At 32.7% G+C, this 19,633-nt stretch overlaps 1 protein-coding gene across 2 annotated transcripts in view; it reads right to left on the reverse strand.

Moving 5' to 3' along the window:
- LOC134855622 (proton-activated chloride channel-like) overlaps positions 1-16,417 on the reverse strand; it is an 83,075-nt gene extending 66,658 nt beyond the window's left edge. The window contains exons 1-2 of one of the 2 annotated variants that reach the window (XM_063872165.1): positions 16,320-16,417; positions 14,514-15,821 (exon numbers count right to left, since the gene is read on the reverse strand). In XM_063872165.1, coding sequence (XP_063728235.1) covers positions 14,514-14,898 — 385 coding nt within the window. In that variant the 5' untranslated portion in view covers positions 14,899-15,821; positions 16,320-16,417. Of the gene's footprint in view, positions 1-14,513; positions 16,055-16,319 lie in introns of those variants that run through there. The other variant, XM_063872164.1, reaches the window with a different exon arrangement.
- Between the last annotated feature and the right edge of the window lie 3,216 nt (positions 16,418-19,633).

The following is a 19,633-nucleotide window of genomic DNA, read 5'->3' on the forward strand; positions in this document are numbered from 1 at the left end:
AAAATCATCCCCCCACACGCCATACAAAGTACAAAAGGATAGATTTTGCTCCTTGTAACAAATCAATTATGGCAAGTAAGCTTCTTCAACCACCAACTTGGAACGATTTCTAAGGCTGATTAAATCTCGGCTTACGCTTTAATAGCGCGAAATATATCGCGCGTTAACTGTCCCAAATTGATCGAAATGGCAATGTTTAAACCCCCATAACTTTACGAAAAATAATCACAGGTAAAATATCTTTTCAAATTTGAGCTCAGGACAACAATACCTTTCGAATGATATAAAAAATTACCGTCAAAAATGGCTAAATAAAAAGTCGAAATTTGTCTGAAGAAAAAAAACCCGCCCCGAGCACAAATATTCCGTTACTTTCGTGTCGAAGGTCGGAACAATAAGTTTTTTCTACCGATTGAAAAATCAAACTCAGTGTGACCAATTTTGTTCTTCAACTGATTCGTGCTAATAGTTATTAATGGTTAATTGTTGAGTCAAGTTGAAACCCGAACGTCTAACTTCAAAAAAGAAGTTAATCTTTTTAAGCACTTTTTAAACTTCAATTAAATAAACAAAAGAGCAACCATGTAACTAAAACAAGTCAAAAAATAAATTGAGTACATTAGATAATTAGATTTTGTATTCGTCAAAATTGTATTCACTAGTTTGTTTCAACGGTTACTTGCTACTTTACGGATCAATTTTTATAATGCTTTTGTTTCCGGGCAGTTAATTGACCATGAAGCGCCAGGCATAATTGAAATCAAGCGTAATCTAACGGGTATGTTTTTTCAAGCTGATTTTTCTTGATCTTTTGAGTTCTTTCAGCTATTTTAGTCAAGTGATGGTCCATAAAATTGCAATGCTTATATTGTTTTTGAAATAAATCACTCAACTTGAAAAAAGGGGATACTCAATATTAGTGTGAAAGAACAAATGTTCGCTTAATCCCAATATACCCCGAGCTAAATATCAAACAATTATAGACCCAATTTAGTAGAAATTTGTTGAAAGGGTTGGGAAATTTCACTTTTGACACGCAAGACCAATGAATCCCACTATAATATCTGATTCTTTTTGAATCCACCCACCTTTGAGTTTCAAGTTTGAATTTTTTTTCTGTTGTCAGAATGCCACAAAAAACTTTTCATCGAGAGCAAACTAACTTGTGATAACAAAATTGTTCTCAATATTTACCAAAAAAAACACGCACGAATACAAAGCTCCCCTCCATTTAATAGTCGGAACAATTAGCACTAGAGCTTCTTTTGTAGTGAAAAGTTTGACTAACTCTTTTGGATAAAAGTTTGACTTTTTTAATCTACTTTCAATCCGCCCCTTTCATGAAAATACGGCTACAATAGGCTACCTTTTTAGGCGGAAAAAAGGCCGATTGATTTTCTTGCTTCTGGTTTTTAATTTGAAATCAGATTAAACCCGGTATTAAACCCGGAAGTGCCATTAAACTGAATTGGAGTGATTTGTCATCTCTATCATTTCGCCCAAATGTTAAAAATAATAAAAATAATTTTAATTACTTATAACTTTGAAAATTCAGATTTCATTGCTAGTGGTACTGATTGTTACACTTTGTTCTGATGGTCGAAGAAAGTGCGTAAAAGTATACACGCTCGGGGTGGTTCTTTATTTTTCCAGACCAATTTCGATGATCAAAGAACAACTTTGACAGGTTAATACTTTTAAAGCGTAAAGACTATCAATACCCTTAGGTCAATCTTTGAAATTGTTGAATTAGGCCATTTTCTAAGATTTGACCAATTTATGTCAAATTTATGACTATATTTATTTGTCTATAATACCGGCCAGGTATATACAAATTATCTGCTCTTTGATAACCACTTGAATTTATTTGAAAAAGGCTGTAAGCATTCCCTTAAAGTTCCTTAATTAGTTACAAAGTACAATCACTTAAATCATGATTTGTTTGTGCTGGGGTGGAAAAAAAACAAAATTATTCAAAAATTTCAGAAAAATTCAACTTTTACAATGCACAATTTACAATGCATGGAAACCGGAACGTTCACGGCGTTGTCAAAAAACAAAACTGTCATATGGCAGAGACAACAATGTATTTCAGATGGTATACATATTTTTTGTCAAACGTTTCAAATATTTTATCTAAGAACTACATATATCTTTCAGCAAAAGATGCTTTTTCTAAGATAAAAAAAGCTCATTATCATTTTGCCGTACTATACAAACAAGACTACTCGTATATCGAAGCGAAGCCTTGAAAGTTTCGGCTGCACTTTGAAGCCGTTTCTTTCTTTTTTAACACATTACACGCTAAGTGTTTTTTTGAACCCCCGGTCACTCAACCATGGAGGAAGCGAAATGTCATCCCTTTCGCCGTAGCCAATCATGCCTTGAGGAGGCGGATGAAACTGGGAACCACGATTGACACTCTATGTATAGTCCAACGAGGTGTATTTTAGCGTCTCGTTTCCTACTAAGAGGGCCAGATGATTTTAGTTCAACTTTAAACGGCTTAATCCGTCGCTTACGCCAGTTATATGAAGCCAAAATATCATGAATTGGCCTTATTAGAAGAATTGTGCACCGTAAATTTACGAACAATACCACAGCTGAGTTTTTTAATGAGTTTGAGCTCGGGACAACAATATATTTCAGATAGTATACATATTTTTTGTCAAACGTTTAGTTAAAAGAAGTTAACAAAACAATTAAAAAACAACCACAAGCATAAATATACCACCCTATAACAAAACTAAAACATCGAAGGTAGCTATATCACGACAAAACACAGAAAATATCGACTGCCACACATTCGTTATTAAATCATTTTTTAATAAGAAACTCTTTAAAAAAAAAGTTTTGAAAAAGCCAAGTATGAAAATTGAAGTAGTAAGACATTAATACAAACAATTAGCTTGCATCAAATCAATTCAGAACAACTTTGTAGTGCAGATAAAAATTGCTTCGTATAATTAATTCGTGTATTGTTTTCTGGATCATAAACAATATCTTCAAAGAGCGCATGCATTAATTCAGAGCATGGTCAAATGGACTTTTTTTCAAATTCTCAAAACGATAGAGAAAACAAGACTGCTCGTATCAGGGGGAAGCCCTGAATATTCCGACTGCATTCTAAGGTCTATGGAGCAGTAATAACATGAAAAAAAAATTAAATATAAAAAAATTGATTTTTTTCAAAATTGAGATTTTTTGTGGAAATCATCCCCCACATGCCATATAAGTTCAACATGATAGATTTAGCTCCTAGTAACAAGCCAATTAAGGCAAATAAGCTTCCTTCGACCAATTTGCAACGATTTGTAAGCCGGATTTATCGAGCGTTAATTGTCCCAAATTGGCCAAAATGCCAATCTTTAAACCCCCATAACTTTACGAAATATGATCACAGGTAAAATATTTCTTCAATTTAAAGCTCAAGACAACAATAACTGTCGAATGATATAAAAACAATTTCATCAAAATTGGCTAGTTAAAAAATCGAAAGTTGAAAAAATCGAAAAAACCCACCCCGAGCACAAATTTTCCGTTACTTTCGTTACGAAAGTCGGAACAATAATCGGAGATAAAACAGGGTATCCAGAACCCCGCTTTTCTGACCTGAGCAGATCACGTATACCAGCATCGGTCCGCCTACACTACATTTCACTATTCCTGCTAAATACTCATAAACGTAATAAACTTACACCGACTTGTCTTAAACGTGATAAATTTACATCGACAAATTATTGTTTTTTTTTGCTACACAAAACGCTTCTATCACATTAAAAACATCCTCTGTCGATTCATTTAGAAAAAATTATTTCTACAAAAAAGATCATACTCGATTTGTGATGGGTTATAAGAATACTACTTCTTAAGCAAAATCAGCTTTAAATCGATCGTAATCGCAATTAACTGATTATTCCCGGGTTGAAACCACATTAAAAACTAGCAATAAAAACTTGACAAAACTGTTCGTATATCATGGCAAAGCCTTGTATGTTCCGACTGCCCCTTAATCTATGTCGAATCGATTTTGAGAAAACAAATTATTCAAAAACTATAATTTGTTGACCATATCAAAGATCAAGTGTTAAAATTTGAGTCGTACGAAATTAATACGATCGAATAGCTAGCCTCAATTTGAAACGATTTTGTTGTGCGGGATAGTTCGCCACGCATAAATAATTCACGTTACGCTCCAGCAAAATGAATAAATTTTACAAAGCGGGCATAAATTAGTCCAAAACATGGTCAATTTGGTAATTTTCAAACCCCCAGAACCCTACAAAAAATAATTGGAGATAACAATTGACTGAAAAAAAAACCATACCGAGCATAAATAAACAATAAAGTCGGAACAATAAAAACAGCGATCGTTGCTGATGAATAGTTTATGTTCATTGGCACAAAAGCAAAATTATCGATGAAAAGTCGCTAGTTTTCAATTTTTAGCGATGAAAGGACAATAACTAAACTATCAAAATAAGCAACAACATTAAACACAACAGCTACATCTGCGCTACGCCGGCTTTATCTAGATAGATTTAGTAGTGGTTATAAACTCACACTTTTATTTGAAAACTGCAAGAATGAGTTTTTTCGGAATCTTTACTGGACAAGCTCTGAGATATTCTCTATGAATCTCCAAGTTTTACATGAATCAGGGCTGGAAAATAGTGATCACTGGGATACTACCAAAAAAGCGATAGTTAACGGCGGGACTTCTACCCGGGCCATCATTTTTCTTAAATAAATCTAATATTTTAAACACAGTTCAGTATATTCAACAGTTGAACGTGGCATTCGCTAAACGAACGTTGTTGTAGGTATTTCATTTTCTATAAGCTGCCATTATTATATATTCCCATGCCACATTATGACTCAATCCTCAATCACCATTTTTCCTCTTCCGCACCCATTACTGAAGTGTCAGTTTAGCAATGGTACTTAACAAGATCAGCTTCTCAAACTCCTGAATGCTATCAAAAGGACGTTTGGGCATTTGGCCATTTGGAGACGTAACGTAGCCCTCAGCGAAAAAAGATACCCCCCTCCCCCATAATAGTAAAGTCCTAGAATGGGGGTTATGATTGTTTATTACTGGAAAAGACACGAACCTTGTTGTTTAAAAACAGATCAACCATTTTTGGCTGCTCTTTCTCCCACCCCCCCCCCCCTCCTGCAATTTTTTCATAGTTTCAACTTTACATCAGGAAGTCCAATTGTCATCCCCGAGGTCCAATGATTGTCAAACCTTCGTTCTTTGTTTTCAAAAAAACAAACAGGAATGCCCGTATCAGGGCGAAGCCCTGAATGTTGCGACTGCCTTTTAAGGTGTATGGAGCAGTAATAACATTTAAAAAAAATAAATTTAAAAAAAGTAAAATGAAAAATTTTTTTTCTAAAATTTGAGTTTTTTTTTAAATCATCCCCCCACACACCCTCAGAAGTACAAAAGGATAGATTTCGCTCCTTGTAACAAATCAATTATGGCAAATCAGCTTCTTTCAACCAATTTGGAACAATTTCTAAGACAGATTAAATCTCCGCTTACGCGTTACGAGCGCGAAATATATCGCGCGTTAATTGTCCCAAATTGGGCAAAATGGCAATCTTTAAACCCCCATAACATTAACGAAAAATGATCGCAGGTGAAATATTTTTTCAAATTTAAGCTCAAGACAACAATATTTTTTGAATGATATAAAAAATTCCGTCAAAAATGGCTAGTTAAAAAGTCGAAACTTGTCTGAAGAAAAAAAAATCCACTCCGAGCACAAATATTCCGTTACTTTCGTATCGAAATTCGGAACAAAAAAACATCGTCAGACCAATGAAAAGTTTCTTAGTGTTGCTGTCTTTTAAGCAATCTTATTGATCTCGATATGTTTCCCAGTTAGTTTAGCCGAGCTTATTTTTGAAGCAGGCTTTGGAACAGGTTAAATATAGAACCAAGCTACTTGTAGCAGACTGCCCGCAGACGTGTCTGAAGTTAATTTGGCCAACTAATTTTGATATAATTCAAAAAAGAGATAAAATTTTCCCTCGGAAGAGAGAGTAAACAGCGGACATCGTCTTCAAAATTCAATTAAATAATTGAAATAGACCGTCGCGACACTGTCATTTCAGTTCCGGACACAGACTTCAAAGACAATGAAATTGAGAGCCGTCTGATGATTGCAACTTGGTCTGATATGCAATTGTCTCGTTTTTGATTACAATTTAATGGTCATTCAGTATGTTAATGCTTTATCCGCGTCCAGACAATTCAGCCAGAGACTATTCAGCCGATTTGAAATTCAGACATTTCAGCCAAAAGTATGCAGACAATTCAGCCAGAGACAATTCAGCCAATAATAGTCACCGCCGCAGTCGCGCCAACGTGTTGCGAGCTTGCCAACATAGGGTAGGACTCTATACGAAATTTAGAGCCGGTTATTGCCGCGAAGCGGCGACGCGCGCATAGCGCGCTCACCGGCGACCTTAAACCGAGAAATATCTCCAACTCCGATTTTTTTTTCGAATCTAGTGTTTTGTATAACTGGCTGAATTGTCTGAATTTCAAATTGGCTGAATTGTCTTTGGCCGAATTGTCTGTGCGCTGTTCTATCACCCAGTTGCTACAAGTACAATAGTTTTTCCTACAAAAGTTTGATTGAAAACGGATTAATTTTACTGTTAAAACAAAAAATATATCTAGATTTTTGCAACAAAGAGCGGATTTGAAATCGATCTGCCAATTATCTTTGGGGAAAAACGCTTTTTATGCTTCTTGCTTGCCAAAATTGGAAAAAAAGCGGATAACTGTTAGTAATATCTCATTAAAAAGAAAAAAATCTAATTTTATCTTCATTAAGAGGCTAATTTCTTTCAACTAATCTCTTTCAGCTTTCAACTAATCGAGCTGAATTTCCTGCAAAATGTCAAAGTTAATCTTGAATCTTAAAAAAATCAGATGCATGAAACATTCACTGCAAACTGTGCAAAGTCTTCATGGTTAAATAATCACGTTTTGTTTCCTGTGGCTTAAAAAAACTCATTCAAAATTGAGCAGAGTCGGCAAAAATCAAACGGAGAAGGAAATTTATAAATCGAGACTTGTTCCTTTTAAAATTTGCTCAAAATGATTGTTTCACAGAATTTCTTTCCTCGCTTATCTGTTGATTGTGAAATATTTATGAATTCACAAGAAGCAACTACAGAATTGGTAATTGGTGAAAAGGTTAGCCGTTCGTTTGAAATTGAAAAGCTGTGATAGTGAAATTATTATCTTCAATCAAATTGTATTTCACGCCCTTTCAAAAGTATAAGCGACAATTTTTTATCAGACGAGAAAAACGGCCTTCAAAAGTATTAGGATTTGACCCCCTGACCGCTCTTAGAGTGGTAATTTTGTTACTTATTTATGAAATCCGTTTTCGGTTGGCCTATTTCAAGTTTTTAGGATGGCTTCTTTGGTGCCAATATAAATTAAACCTAAGAGAAACGCAACCCGTTCGAAAAAAAAACATGCACTGCTTACTTAAATCACAGGCTCACTAAAAATTTCGATTCCTTTTTAAAAGTCTGCCCTCCAATGGAGAAAATCCTAGATCCGCCCTGATAAAAGTGGCAAAAATTTCCTTCAAAAATCATCAAATCAAAAAAATGATACCAGTGGTTGCTAAAATTTTTTCCATACGTATGAATTTCACTGAGCAATTTTTTCCCATACCTTTTTTATAATTGTTATATATGAGTATTCCAAAAAAAGTCGATGTCACAATTCTCATAAAAAACTTCATTTTCAGTTTCTTTTTAGATCGGATTTTGAGTGGAACACTGTTTCAAACAAACTTGCATACATCTGTCATAGATGTCTATAACATGGACATACGTTGCATCTAGTATATTGATTGAAAAGGTTATTAACCTCTTGAAGAAACGGGATAATAAATTACAGAGTTGACTTCCATTCAGATATATGGGACACTTTCTTCTCTCAGAAATCATTAGGTTATTAAAAAATCGATAACTTCGGTTTCTAGCATGGGCATTGTTAACTTGCAGAATACCTTCTAAAAAAGTACTCAAATTAGTTTGAGTACCTTCTTAATTTTAGAACTTCTTTTGAAAAGCAGCTCATCTTTGTTGTCATATGTAATTATTTCATCAAAAGCAGTTATTGCCCGCAGTTGATGAAATTGTTAAAATCACTCAAGCAAATTTGGCTTTGAAAGCGTTTTTTAGTGTCTCTCTCAAAACCAAGTTGCAAAGTCATTTTAGTAGCTTTGTTGTTTGTTAGGGTCTATCGGACTTCTCGATTATAACTTTTGTCTAGCAGTTATTCCTCAAACAAAAAAAAATCAGGGCTCAGTAAATAAGTCCATAAAATCAGTGGCTTTAATCTTAAAAAGTTGAATTTTTAAACATTTTTTTTGAGATTCGCCGGGAATACTAATCTCTTGAAACTAAACTCCACATGACACCATGATTTTTTAATCTATCTCTGGAAAGCTTCTTCTTTGAACATCATCACTGATAGATTTTTTTGGATGTCAAATGTTTTTTTTTGTTGAAGACAAACAAATATAAATTAACTCGAGTACATATTTTGGAGCTTTTGCAAAATTTAAATGAAAAATTTCTACGATATCTTTTTTAACTGGGTAGCAGTGTTTGGTAACTTTTCGAGATTATTGAATCTTTTTTTATAATTCAAACCAGGGGCGGATCTAGGATTTTCTCGAGGGGGTGGGGCGGATTTTCAAAAAAAATTTGTCGATCGACCTTTTTTTTAGGTCGACCAAATTGATTTTTCGAGCTCTCTCAAAGCAGTAAAAAGACGCTGGTTTGGCCAAACTTTCTGCGGCGCAGGCAGAATTTTGAAAAAAAAACAGGCCGAAAAATTCGTTTTTAGGCAGTTTTTGGAAAAGTTTGACCAAAAAATCGCGTTTTTTCGGCGCGCGCCTTTAGCAAAAATTTTGAGTACGTCTCCAAAAGTGGATATCTCAAAGTAGTACAAAGGGGGGACCCTTTGGGTCGGCAGACAGTCGAATCCCTGAGGGGGGCGTCCCTGATTCAAACTAGATTGTTTGTTTTCTTAGATTTCATGTTACTGCTGTGATGCTACATTTTGATATAATCAGAAATTGGATAGAAATAGTTTTAGCGTCAGCTTTTTTGGTTGCCAATTTATACGCTATTTAATTTAATTACCATGTTTTTTCATTTGTCGCCTTTTAGAGGAGAAACGTTAAATGAATTGATACGACAATTAATATTGACAACACATTGCAGAGACAGACCAGTCAGCAAACAAATGTCAGAATAGTCCGATCATTTCTTTGATTAGTTTGATCATTACAAAGCATACTAGTTCAGTTTAAAAAGCTATACTTTTTTGCCTAATTGCATGTTACCTGATGCAAGTAACAGAATCTTGTCTAGTTATGGCTTCTTTGATATTGCACTACTGTAGGGTGATCTCCGAATAATTTTCTTTTTTTTAAATTTTGTTTGATAGAAAAACTTATTTAAAAAATGGGTTTTGCTCTGTTGTTTCATATCTTTTTCTGGCTTATTATCAAGTAACTGAGGTGTTTTCTCCAAAAAAAATGGAAAAAATGCTTATACTTTTGAAGAATAACTACTTAAAATGCTTTTGTTTGGGCAATTTTTCCCCAGAGAAAATTCAATTTTTTAAACTTTGGTGGGAAAGTTTTCCAACAAAAAGATATTTTCTTTTTTTGTCTCTGTTTTTTTTCAAATTTATAAATTTTTATTCAAAAGCGTCATCTGATACCTTAAAACGCAGGGAGTAAATTCAAGGGCTCAAACTGATATGAGCAGTTTTGCTTGAAGTTAAAAAGACAATGCATGTTCTGATTTTAATCATAGGTATCATGTTTGAAAACAATTAAAATGGAATTAAAAACAATTTTTTTGGGAGTTTTTAGTCGTTGTTGGCTGACGAACAATACTGCCACTCAGAAAAACTTTGATTTAAAAATTTTATAAGGCTACTTTTTCATTTTTTTTCAAATCGCAACTTGATGTTTGTTCTGGTTTCTTTTTGAGGAAATTGTCTATGAAATAGTTTCAATTTTTAGTAACAGCAGATGCAGAGCAACAAATGGTAGTTTATATAGTTTCATTTCGGGCGGGGAAAATAATACGTGTTGTAGAAAAATGAGTAAAAACGCTTTTATTAATTTAACTACTATTTGAAGTGCTTCTTGTGTCAACGAAATCGGAAAATAGAGCTAGAAAGAGCCATTTAAATGGCAGTAATTAATGGAACCGGCAGATTAGTGGAAATATTTAAGTTGTTTTATAAGCACAAGACAAATTTTGTAAAAAGAAAAATGTTTTCGTCTCACTCATTGATAAATTTTAGCATTTAAGATAGAATGTTTCTTTGGATTTGAAACTTGAAAAAAAAAATCTAGAAGTTTATAAGCGATATTGCATCATGGTATTTTCATGTTAGTTTATGGATTCAACCGTTTGTATTTGAAAACTCCCAGATACAAAGGATCCAACAACAGTCTTAGACCCAGAAAAATAATTTGTGTTATTTTTATGAGTAAATTTGTAGAGCCAGTAAGCACTTATTTAAGAGCTCAATGTTTAAAAATATACAAAAAATATTCAGTAAAAAAACTTGGATTTAAATGATTTTGCAAAACTAGAATAACCAATCTTATAGAAATTCAAATTTGTAATTTTGACATAAAAAAACGTTCTTTCATGACTACCCGGGTTGACTAAAAATGCTTATCATACAATTCACATAAATGGGAAATTTCTTTTCATTTCATTCCATACAATTCCATACGTACAGAAAATTGTATGAAATCGTTATAATAAACACTTTCCCATAAATGGAAATTGTATGATAGGTGTTTTTTCCAAAAACCAAAAAGTTGTTTGTTTCTAATTTTATTTTCTAAAAAATTTTGGGTTCTGTTTGCAACTGAACACAAGTGACAAAGACCTTCGTTACTCAAAGAACCAAAAGTTGGACGGTCTTGCATTTACAATACATAGAAAAATATCTGAATTGTCTTCAATCTGTCTTTCACAAACGATACAACAAAAGTAACAAGCTTTTAATTTTGGCAAAATTTTTCAATGATGATTATTCGAAGTTTTTGAATTTTCAAACAATGAGACAATGATTAAGGCATACATAAACACGCCATACAAAAAAAATAGGATTTTTCAGCAGTTAAAAAAAATTAAGTGAAAAGAAAAAAAACAGTATTATCGTATCCAGGACTACATTATGCACATGGAAAATTTTCGGAAAATGTTTGTTTGCGTACGAAATTCAATTTGCGGTTGAAAATAAAACCAAAAAATTTTTGGGGCAAATTTTCAAAATTACTTTTGTCGTCATCAAACAAATGCCAGTCATACAATTTCCATATATGGAAATTGTATGGTAAGCATTTTCTCCATACACTTGATGTATGGGTTTATATGATAATGATTTTTGTTATATGGAATTTTATGACCAGCATTTTTAGTGTATGGAGGTCAACTCGGGTAATAACAGAATTTTTTTGCGTTTTAGAATTTCCACTCTCTTTGAACTGTATCTATCAATTATAGAGCAAAATCAAGATCTAATGCGAAGCAAACTTAAGAAATTATCATATTTTTTGTGGTATTAAAAAACTTTACAACTGTAGCATAAAAAACACGTACTAAAAATAGTCTAAGATTGAAAAAAGCAATGAATGGATTTATACCAAACATAGAACAACAAAAAAATCTGAATAATAAAACTAAAAGTTAGTCAGACTTCTGAATAATTGAAATAAAAATTGAAAAAACCAAAACAAAAAACAGAGTTTTTATCTTATATAGGATAGTAATCAATCTGAAAACAAAACTAAACATTAATTGGAAATCTGAATAATGCGATGTTTTTCTGATATAATTAGAAAAGTTCAAAAAAATTGCATATTTTGAAAATCGAATTGAAATTTTTAAAATGTTTTGCAGTTGATTTTATTTCTACTGGCTGTTTAAGATTAAGTCATTTTTCTCACTAACTATTTGAATTGAGATGATTAAATTTGAAAACAACGTTTAAAAAAGAGCTCAAGAGTTTGTTCAGGTTGAAGAAAATCTTTTTCTTGAAAAACTGAATTTCTAATGCATAGTTTCGCAAGCAATTGGAAATCTTTGTTTTTGGGGAATTTCAAAATCGTAGAAAAGACAATAGTTTGTTGTGGTTCTGCAAATTAAATGTTTCGCGCCGTTTTCGTAACTGACTGCCGGGTACAAACTTTGATATTTAAAGTTAATTTAGTTCTGATAAATGATTATTTTCATAAGCTTTCACATAATTTCCATGAAATGTGAGATGCTCTCTTTTTTGTTTTTAGTGTTCTGATCTGTTATCACTGTTGAAAGAAAAACATAGTAGCCTAAGTTTTCAGCTGTTAACTTTATGCTAACATTAAAATTTCCTTACGCCAGGTTACTTACTATTTTGGTAAGTTCTTTTTTACTATTAGTAACTGTCTTAAGCGACATATATATGATTCAATTTACAAAATAACTTACTCGATTGTAGCAACAATTGTTGCTACAATCGAGTAAGTTATTTTGTAAATTGAATCATATATATGTCGCTTAAGACAGTTACTAATAGTAAAAAAGAACTTACCAAAATAGTAAGTAACCTGGCGTAAGGAAATTTTAATGTTAGCATAAAGTTAACAGCTGAAAACTTAGGCTACTATGTTTTTCTTTCAACAGTGATAACAGATCAGAACACTAAAAACAAAAAAGAGAGCATCTCACATTTCATGGAAATTATGTGAAAGCTTATGAAAATAATCATTTATCAGAACTAAATTAACTTTAAATATCAAAGTTTGTACCCGGCAGTCAGTTACGAAAACGGCGCGAAACATTTAATTTGCAGAACCACAACAAACTATTGTCTTTTCTACGATTTTGAAATTCCCCAAAAACAAAGATTTCCATTGCTTGCGAAACTATGCATTAGAAATTCAGTTTTTCAAGAAAAAGATTTTCTTCAACCGAGTAATCAATCATTCTACTGGCGTTTTTATTAATTGAAACACGAAAAATTTTCAAAAAAAATACACGTCGTCAATTTCTGCGTACCCTATTAAGCAAAAATAACAAAATCACAGTATAGGTGAGGTCAAAATGGCTAAAACGTTTCTCTGATACAAGCAGTTTGGCTCTTGTAACTTCTAATTTTAAGAATACTTGATTGAACAATTACTTTAGATGGTTTCACTCGAAGTCACAAATTGTTTTATAAAATGGGCATACAACTTTACCTCAATGTAATTAGCGTACGTTTCAGAAACGTCTGTGAGGATTCTGTACAAATAACATTACATTTTGCACAACATAAATGTTTCAATCCTTCCTGAGTTTTGTTTTCCTGTCGCTGAAAACAAAAACTAAATTTTGTTTCTGCTCTATTTCAATTTTAAAATCAAATTCTCGGCCAGGTTTTTGAGCTCTAGAAAAGCATATTGTGTAGAAAAAAAAACAGAATAACTCAAGTTATAAGTTATATTGTTCCTAACGAAAACATATGGACTGACCAGATCCAAGCACAGAAACCCGCACTGAACATATTCATTAAAATCAGATATGACTTTCTATAATTTTTGGGTTTTTTCAGGTATGTCACAGATCCGACGCATGTCTACTGTTAAGCATGCGCATGTCTTAAACAGTCCTGCAGTAGGTTCGATAATTTTTTGCCAAAATCTTATCAAACTGAAATCAAAGTTGATCCAGATCTGATTCATTTCTAATTCAGACCAGCCTCAAACCTGCTGAGACCTAGAAAAAATAATTTCTGACAATAAAACACATTCATTCTTATTTAAAAGAGTATGTGAAAAGTTTCAAAAATGATATTTTGGTCAATGTTTTTGTTCAGATTTTTGAAAAAAGTGACGACGTTTTTGTTTTTGCTCGGCGTGATTTAATAAGATTCTTATATTATGGTGGAAGTTGAAAACTTAAGTGAGAGTTTCAATCATTTCAAAATAAATCGAGGCAAGCGATATGCTCTATTTCTTTATTATGCAAAAAGAAATTTATAAACTATCAGCTAAAATAGCGTAGGGAATTCAACCAAAAAAGTTGATTGAACTGAAACAATTTCTCTACTGAATTGATTTACAGACTGATCTGATTGTGTCTCTAATGTCAGCAAAAGTTAAAAACTTTCATTTGTTTTTTTTTCTATTTGGTGAGAAGCTATTCAATTGGTTATAGAGCCACAAGATTTGGTTGATGAAAGCAAAAATTTTTGATAAACAAAATGAAATTCTGATAAAACTTCAATCTGAAATGTCAAACCTGCTAAATAAATCTGAAAAGCAAGGAAAAGTGAGGAGAGATCAGAGGCGCGCCTCGAACCACCTACCTTTCGACTGAGAGACATGGATAATACTCGGCTACTTGCCTGCAATATTAGAAAAAAACTTAACAACCCAAAATTTAGTTTAAAAAAGTCATACCTGGTGGTTCAAAGTCTTCGTCTTGCTCTTCAATTGTAGTCGAAGTTACTGGAATATTACTCGTAATGTACAAGCTTTTAATTGAATATAAGCAAACTAAAACTGAAACTATTATCAGCCCAGTATAAAAAAGAGCAATCACGCCACTGACTATTGCGTTGATCCAGGTTGAATTGTTTCTAGAACTTTCTAGAATTGGCGACTCTTTTTCCGGTTCTGTCGAATTGACGAAACTTTTTCGACGCTCAGAAAAATCCGACGACATAATCAAACGACGATCAGCTGAACTTGTCGGAGTATCGACGAGCGAACTAGATTCGGTCAGGTGATGTAGTTGCAAAGTGTCTGGCTTCAGACTGTCTGCTTTGGTGCCGCTGTTGTCCATATCTAAACTTCTGTCACACAACTCGAGGAAACGTGCTCAAAAATAAATCATACGGCAGAAAGATAAATTAAATAAAAATAGCGATTTTTATAGAAAAATAAAAACAACATTAAAAGACTTTATTGCTATTCAAGATGTAGCAATAATTAGAGTCCGTTTTTTATTATAATAAGCTAAAACGAAAGAAAATTTTTGCTTATCGATTTTTTTATACTATCTAAATTACGATATGATTTCGAAAAGATAATTTAAAAGTCAACGCACACTTTGTTAACTATGGTTATCGAGGGTTGAAAGTTTCCCCGTTGAAGGCGAAGTTGCAATACGATTTCGAAACTCAAAGTTAGTGTTCTAAAAATAGGAAACTTTATCCCAGGAAAAAGTATAACAAATTTGACCAAAAACGTTGTGATAAATGACGGAATAGATTAAATTTGTATCAAAGTTGTTGTTGCTTGAAGTTCTAAGAAGAGAAATTATGACGAGAAAAAGTATAAACAGGGAAATGGGTCGTAATTTATAATCAAATAATAATTGAGAATTACTTCATTGCCAGGTAAAACTAATGAATGTTGGTTAGTAATTTGACATCTGATTGAAATTTTTTCATTTGCAATTGCAATTCAGGCCGGCAACAAGAAATATTAAAAAACGGTCTGCACCAATAATAAAATTTTCAGCTAATTTTTTTCCTTTTTTTTGCGAAAGGGGTAAAAATATATGTTCCTACTGCAATTTGATAGAATGAAAAGAGTAATAAAAAAGAAGCGACGTGAAATTTATTTTTTTAACGAGTGAACAAAAATTTCACTTTTGCTTCGCTGTTTTTTTCCGGTTAAATTACAAAGTAAACACCATTGAATACATAATGTATTAAGTAGACGCTCTTTGAAGCTCGGAGTAGAAAATATTACCACAATTACCTGCCAAGATTTGCTTTAAAAGCTACTAACTTGTAATTTTCAGCTTTAAAAAATGACATTACGTGATTTTTCAGCAAATAGTATATCACCTAATCCTTTTAGCCAATGAAATTTTGCATAAAATAAAACAAAATAAAATCCTTCAAACTATCTTCGAATTAATTGATTTTTCATATGTTTAGCAGATCAATATCTCTAAAATTTCCAGAACAAAATTTCCTATCTCGGGATCAGAAAACATAGACCACCAAAAATTTATTGAAGCTCTTGAAAGAGATTTCATTGGGCAAGTTTTAAATTTTGTATATTTAATTTAGATAGAAGTGTGTTGTTCAAATTGGATTGAAAAATTATTTGTTTGATATCAAAACGATAAAAACTCAGCTGATAATTTTGAAATTTATAGAAAACTAAGTTGCTTAAAATTGTGCGACGACAGAATTTTAACTGTTTGTTTTGTTTAGCTTTGTTTAGGGGTTGATAAATGTTTCTGCTTACGGGACAGTCTGCTTAGAGGGCTATCTGTTTACTTATGTGTAACTGTTTTGCATTTGGAAATGGATAGCTCATAATTGGTGGCTATAAATCTGAACCTTCTGAAAGAGACACAAAATTTGTTTATAAATAAACTCACTTGACCATTCCAGGCTTTATAAATTCCCCGGATTTTTTCCAAATATCTATCCGGAAAACCAAAGTTAAACCAATTTTTAATAGTGACAGTGAACTTCAAGGAGAGCTTAGACCCCTGGGTCTTAAAGTTTAGCAGAGTTAGTATTCTTGTAAATTTCCGAATCCAAAAAGCCAAGTGAACTTGTGACTATGAAAGTCGCAAGATTAAGGATAAAAATAACTGGAAGCCGATGACCCTCCTATTATAAAAGGCTAATCTTAGTAAGTCCATTTGCATACAGACCCCGATATCCTATACTCTTTGGTCATAAAAAAAATAGTTAAAAATTGTATTCAATTCTTAGTGTTTTCTTTGATAAAAAAGTAAAACAGTCAAAAGCTTGCAAACCAAACAAAAATATTATGAAAACTGCTTTTTGTTTTTTTTGAGAGGCATGACAAAAATCCTACAAAAATTTGCGGTAAATTGATGAAATCGAGGGAAACCTAAAAAGACTGGAACAAGTGTTCACAAAAACGCTTCAAAACTTGAAATAAAACATGAAAAGGATTGAAAAAACCGACATGTAACAACTGTGCTTTTTTTGTTAACTTTTGTAAATAGAGTCAAAAAACCTGTGCTTTGACATTAGTTTTGGACGAAAGCGGAAATAGACACCGACAAATTTTTCAGTTCAGTTTCAAGTATCATATTTTTTCTATTTTCTGTCTACTTTGCGGCCTTTTTAGACGCCAATCTGACCAATGTGGCCACTGTGACTTCAAAAGCCGGTCTAAAGATGAAGCAAAAAAACAGTATTAGGAATTATTATATTTTAGCTTTTCGTCTCTTTTTGGCAGATTTATGAGGCTTTTTGTCGGAAGTTTCGGATTCAGATCAAATATTCATAAGGGAAAATTAGTATGCAAGCTATTCAGCTTTTTATCAGAGAAAAACTAACTGCTGTAAACTGCTTAGAAAAACATATACTTTTATTGGATTTTTTTTCAACTTAGAGTTTTTGCTTCACCTGCAGGAAACGAGCACGGATCATGGTGCGCTTCGAACTACCGATTGTTAGACTTAGAGGCAAAGATATTAGCCACTTCTCCAGCGTTTGTCTCCCAATTGGTTCCGGTACTTGAAGGGCTGAAATAAGTAAAGTTTGTTACAGTTAAAACAAATAGATTGAAACTTCAAACAAGACTAATCGTATCAGGGCGAAGCCCTGAATGTTCCGACTGTCTTTAAGTTTTATGTAGCAGTAATAACATAAACAACATAAAAATAAATGAAATAAAATTAAAAGAAATTTTTTTTCTCTGAAATTTGAAATTTTTTTTCTATGAAAATCATCCCCCACACGCCATATTAAGTACAAAACAATAGATTTCGCTACTTGTAACCAATCAATTATGGCAAATAAGCTTCTTTAAACCAGTTTTGAACAATTTCTAAGACGGATTAAATCTCCGCTTACGCGTTAATAGCGCGAATTATATCGCGCGTTAATTGTCCCAAATTGGGCAAAATGGCAATCTTTAAACCCCCATAGCTTTCCGAAAAATGGTCACAGGTGAAATATTTTTTGAAATTTAAGCTCAGGACAACTATACCTTTTGAATGATATAAAAAAATTCTGTCAAAAATGGCTAGTTAAAAATTCGAAATTTGTCTGAAGAAAAAAAACCCACCCCGAGCACAAATATTCCATTACTTTCGTACCGAAAGTCGGAACAAAAAATTAGTTATTAACCAACTTTAAAGTACACGTTCAGCATTATGGTCAGCCATCTTTTATGTGTCTGGTTCAAAACCTTGTTTAAATTCTAGTTTTGCCAGACCACCTCAAACCTATACTTGGCGTGCTTCAAAGGAGTGAAAATATAAGAAGAATTTATCAACAATTAACTATGCTGCACAACTTTTTATGAACCTGGAACTCTATTTCCATTTCATTGGCAAACTTTTGAGTCATATAGTTGCTATTTTGAAAAAGTACACACTTCTAACCGAGATGTGTACTGGAACCTCAATAGAGTTCTAGACAATAACTGAGTTGCAGATATATCATACACAGTCAAACTTAAATCTAGTTAAAATTAAATAATCTTAATCTTCAGAAAAGCTCAAACTCAAAGCTTACTACCAGTCAATATGTCTGAAAAATTTTAATTGAGTGAAATTTAGAGGGCAAAAAACGTAATTCATGGCACACAGAAAGGAACTTTTCTGGATGCAATGAGTTCAAATCGATCAAGGTTAGGTAGTCTGTACAATTTGCGTCTGTAGGTTATTGAAATTCAGAGACCAGTTTTTAAACTTTTTCCAAAATATAAGTCGATTTCACTTGCAAAGTTTCCGTGGATTCCGCGCACAAATACCTGTAACGATACATTTGTCGGCACATTAGTTTTTATCGCGGAATCCGCAACGAGCTAGTATAGCTAGCTAATCCGCATTCCGCGAATGTAATGGACTCTGCAAATTATGAGCGTACTCGCAAGTTTGAGCGAATTTCGCATTACTGTAGCGTATAAGGAATTATGTAATAATGATGTAAGCCGATTCCACTGTAAGCCGATTCCGCAAACTTGTATTTTATAATGTAATGAATCTATATTTTTACTTTGTGGATTCAAAAACATTGTTTTCGATTCCACAAATTTTTTAACAGGATCCACAAAATTACCTGTTTTGGAGCAACTTTGATTAATGAAATGTTTTAGCTTTTTAGGGAATCCAAAACAACAAAGAAGACCAGATAAAAATGGCAATGTTTTCGGATACCCCAACAAATATGTTTTCGGCCTGTTGCGAAAACCACTAGCAACTCAAAAATTATACAATTTGGCTTCTTAATGTACTTGTGCCAGCAGCACCGAAATTTTCCGATTACATTGGTTGAAAAAAAAAGATCAAAATAAGTAACGATTTCGATTTTTTTTTCTGAGAAGTCAAATAAAATAAAAAACTCACAACTGATTGGTAAGCAATAGCGTATATACACTTGGAGATCAGTCGTGAGTCAAAAAATTTAACAATTTTTAATTAAACTACTTAAAAAAAAGTTTTCTCGACACTGAAAAACACAAAAATCATCTTCTTTTTTAATAAAAAGTGCTTGAGGTTGAGGCTAAGTCAAATCAATCAACTGAAGCGATTATTCATAAAAGAACAACATAAATCACAAATATAC

Source organism: Symsagittifera roscoffensis, chromosome 10 (assembly GCF_963678635.1).
Source record: "Symsagittifera roscoffensis chromosome 10, txSymRosc1.1, whole genome shotgun sequence".
In the NCBI taxonomy this organism is placed as follows: Eukaryota; Metazoa; Xenacoelomorpha; order Acoela; family Convolutidae; genus Symsagittifera; species Symsagittifera roscoffensis.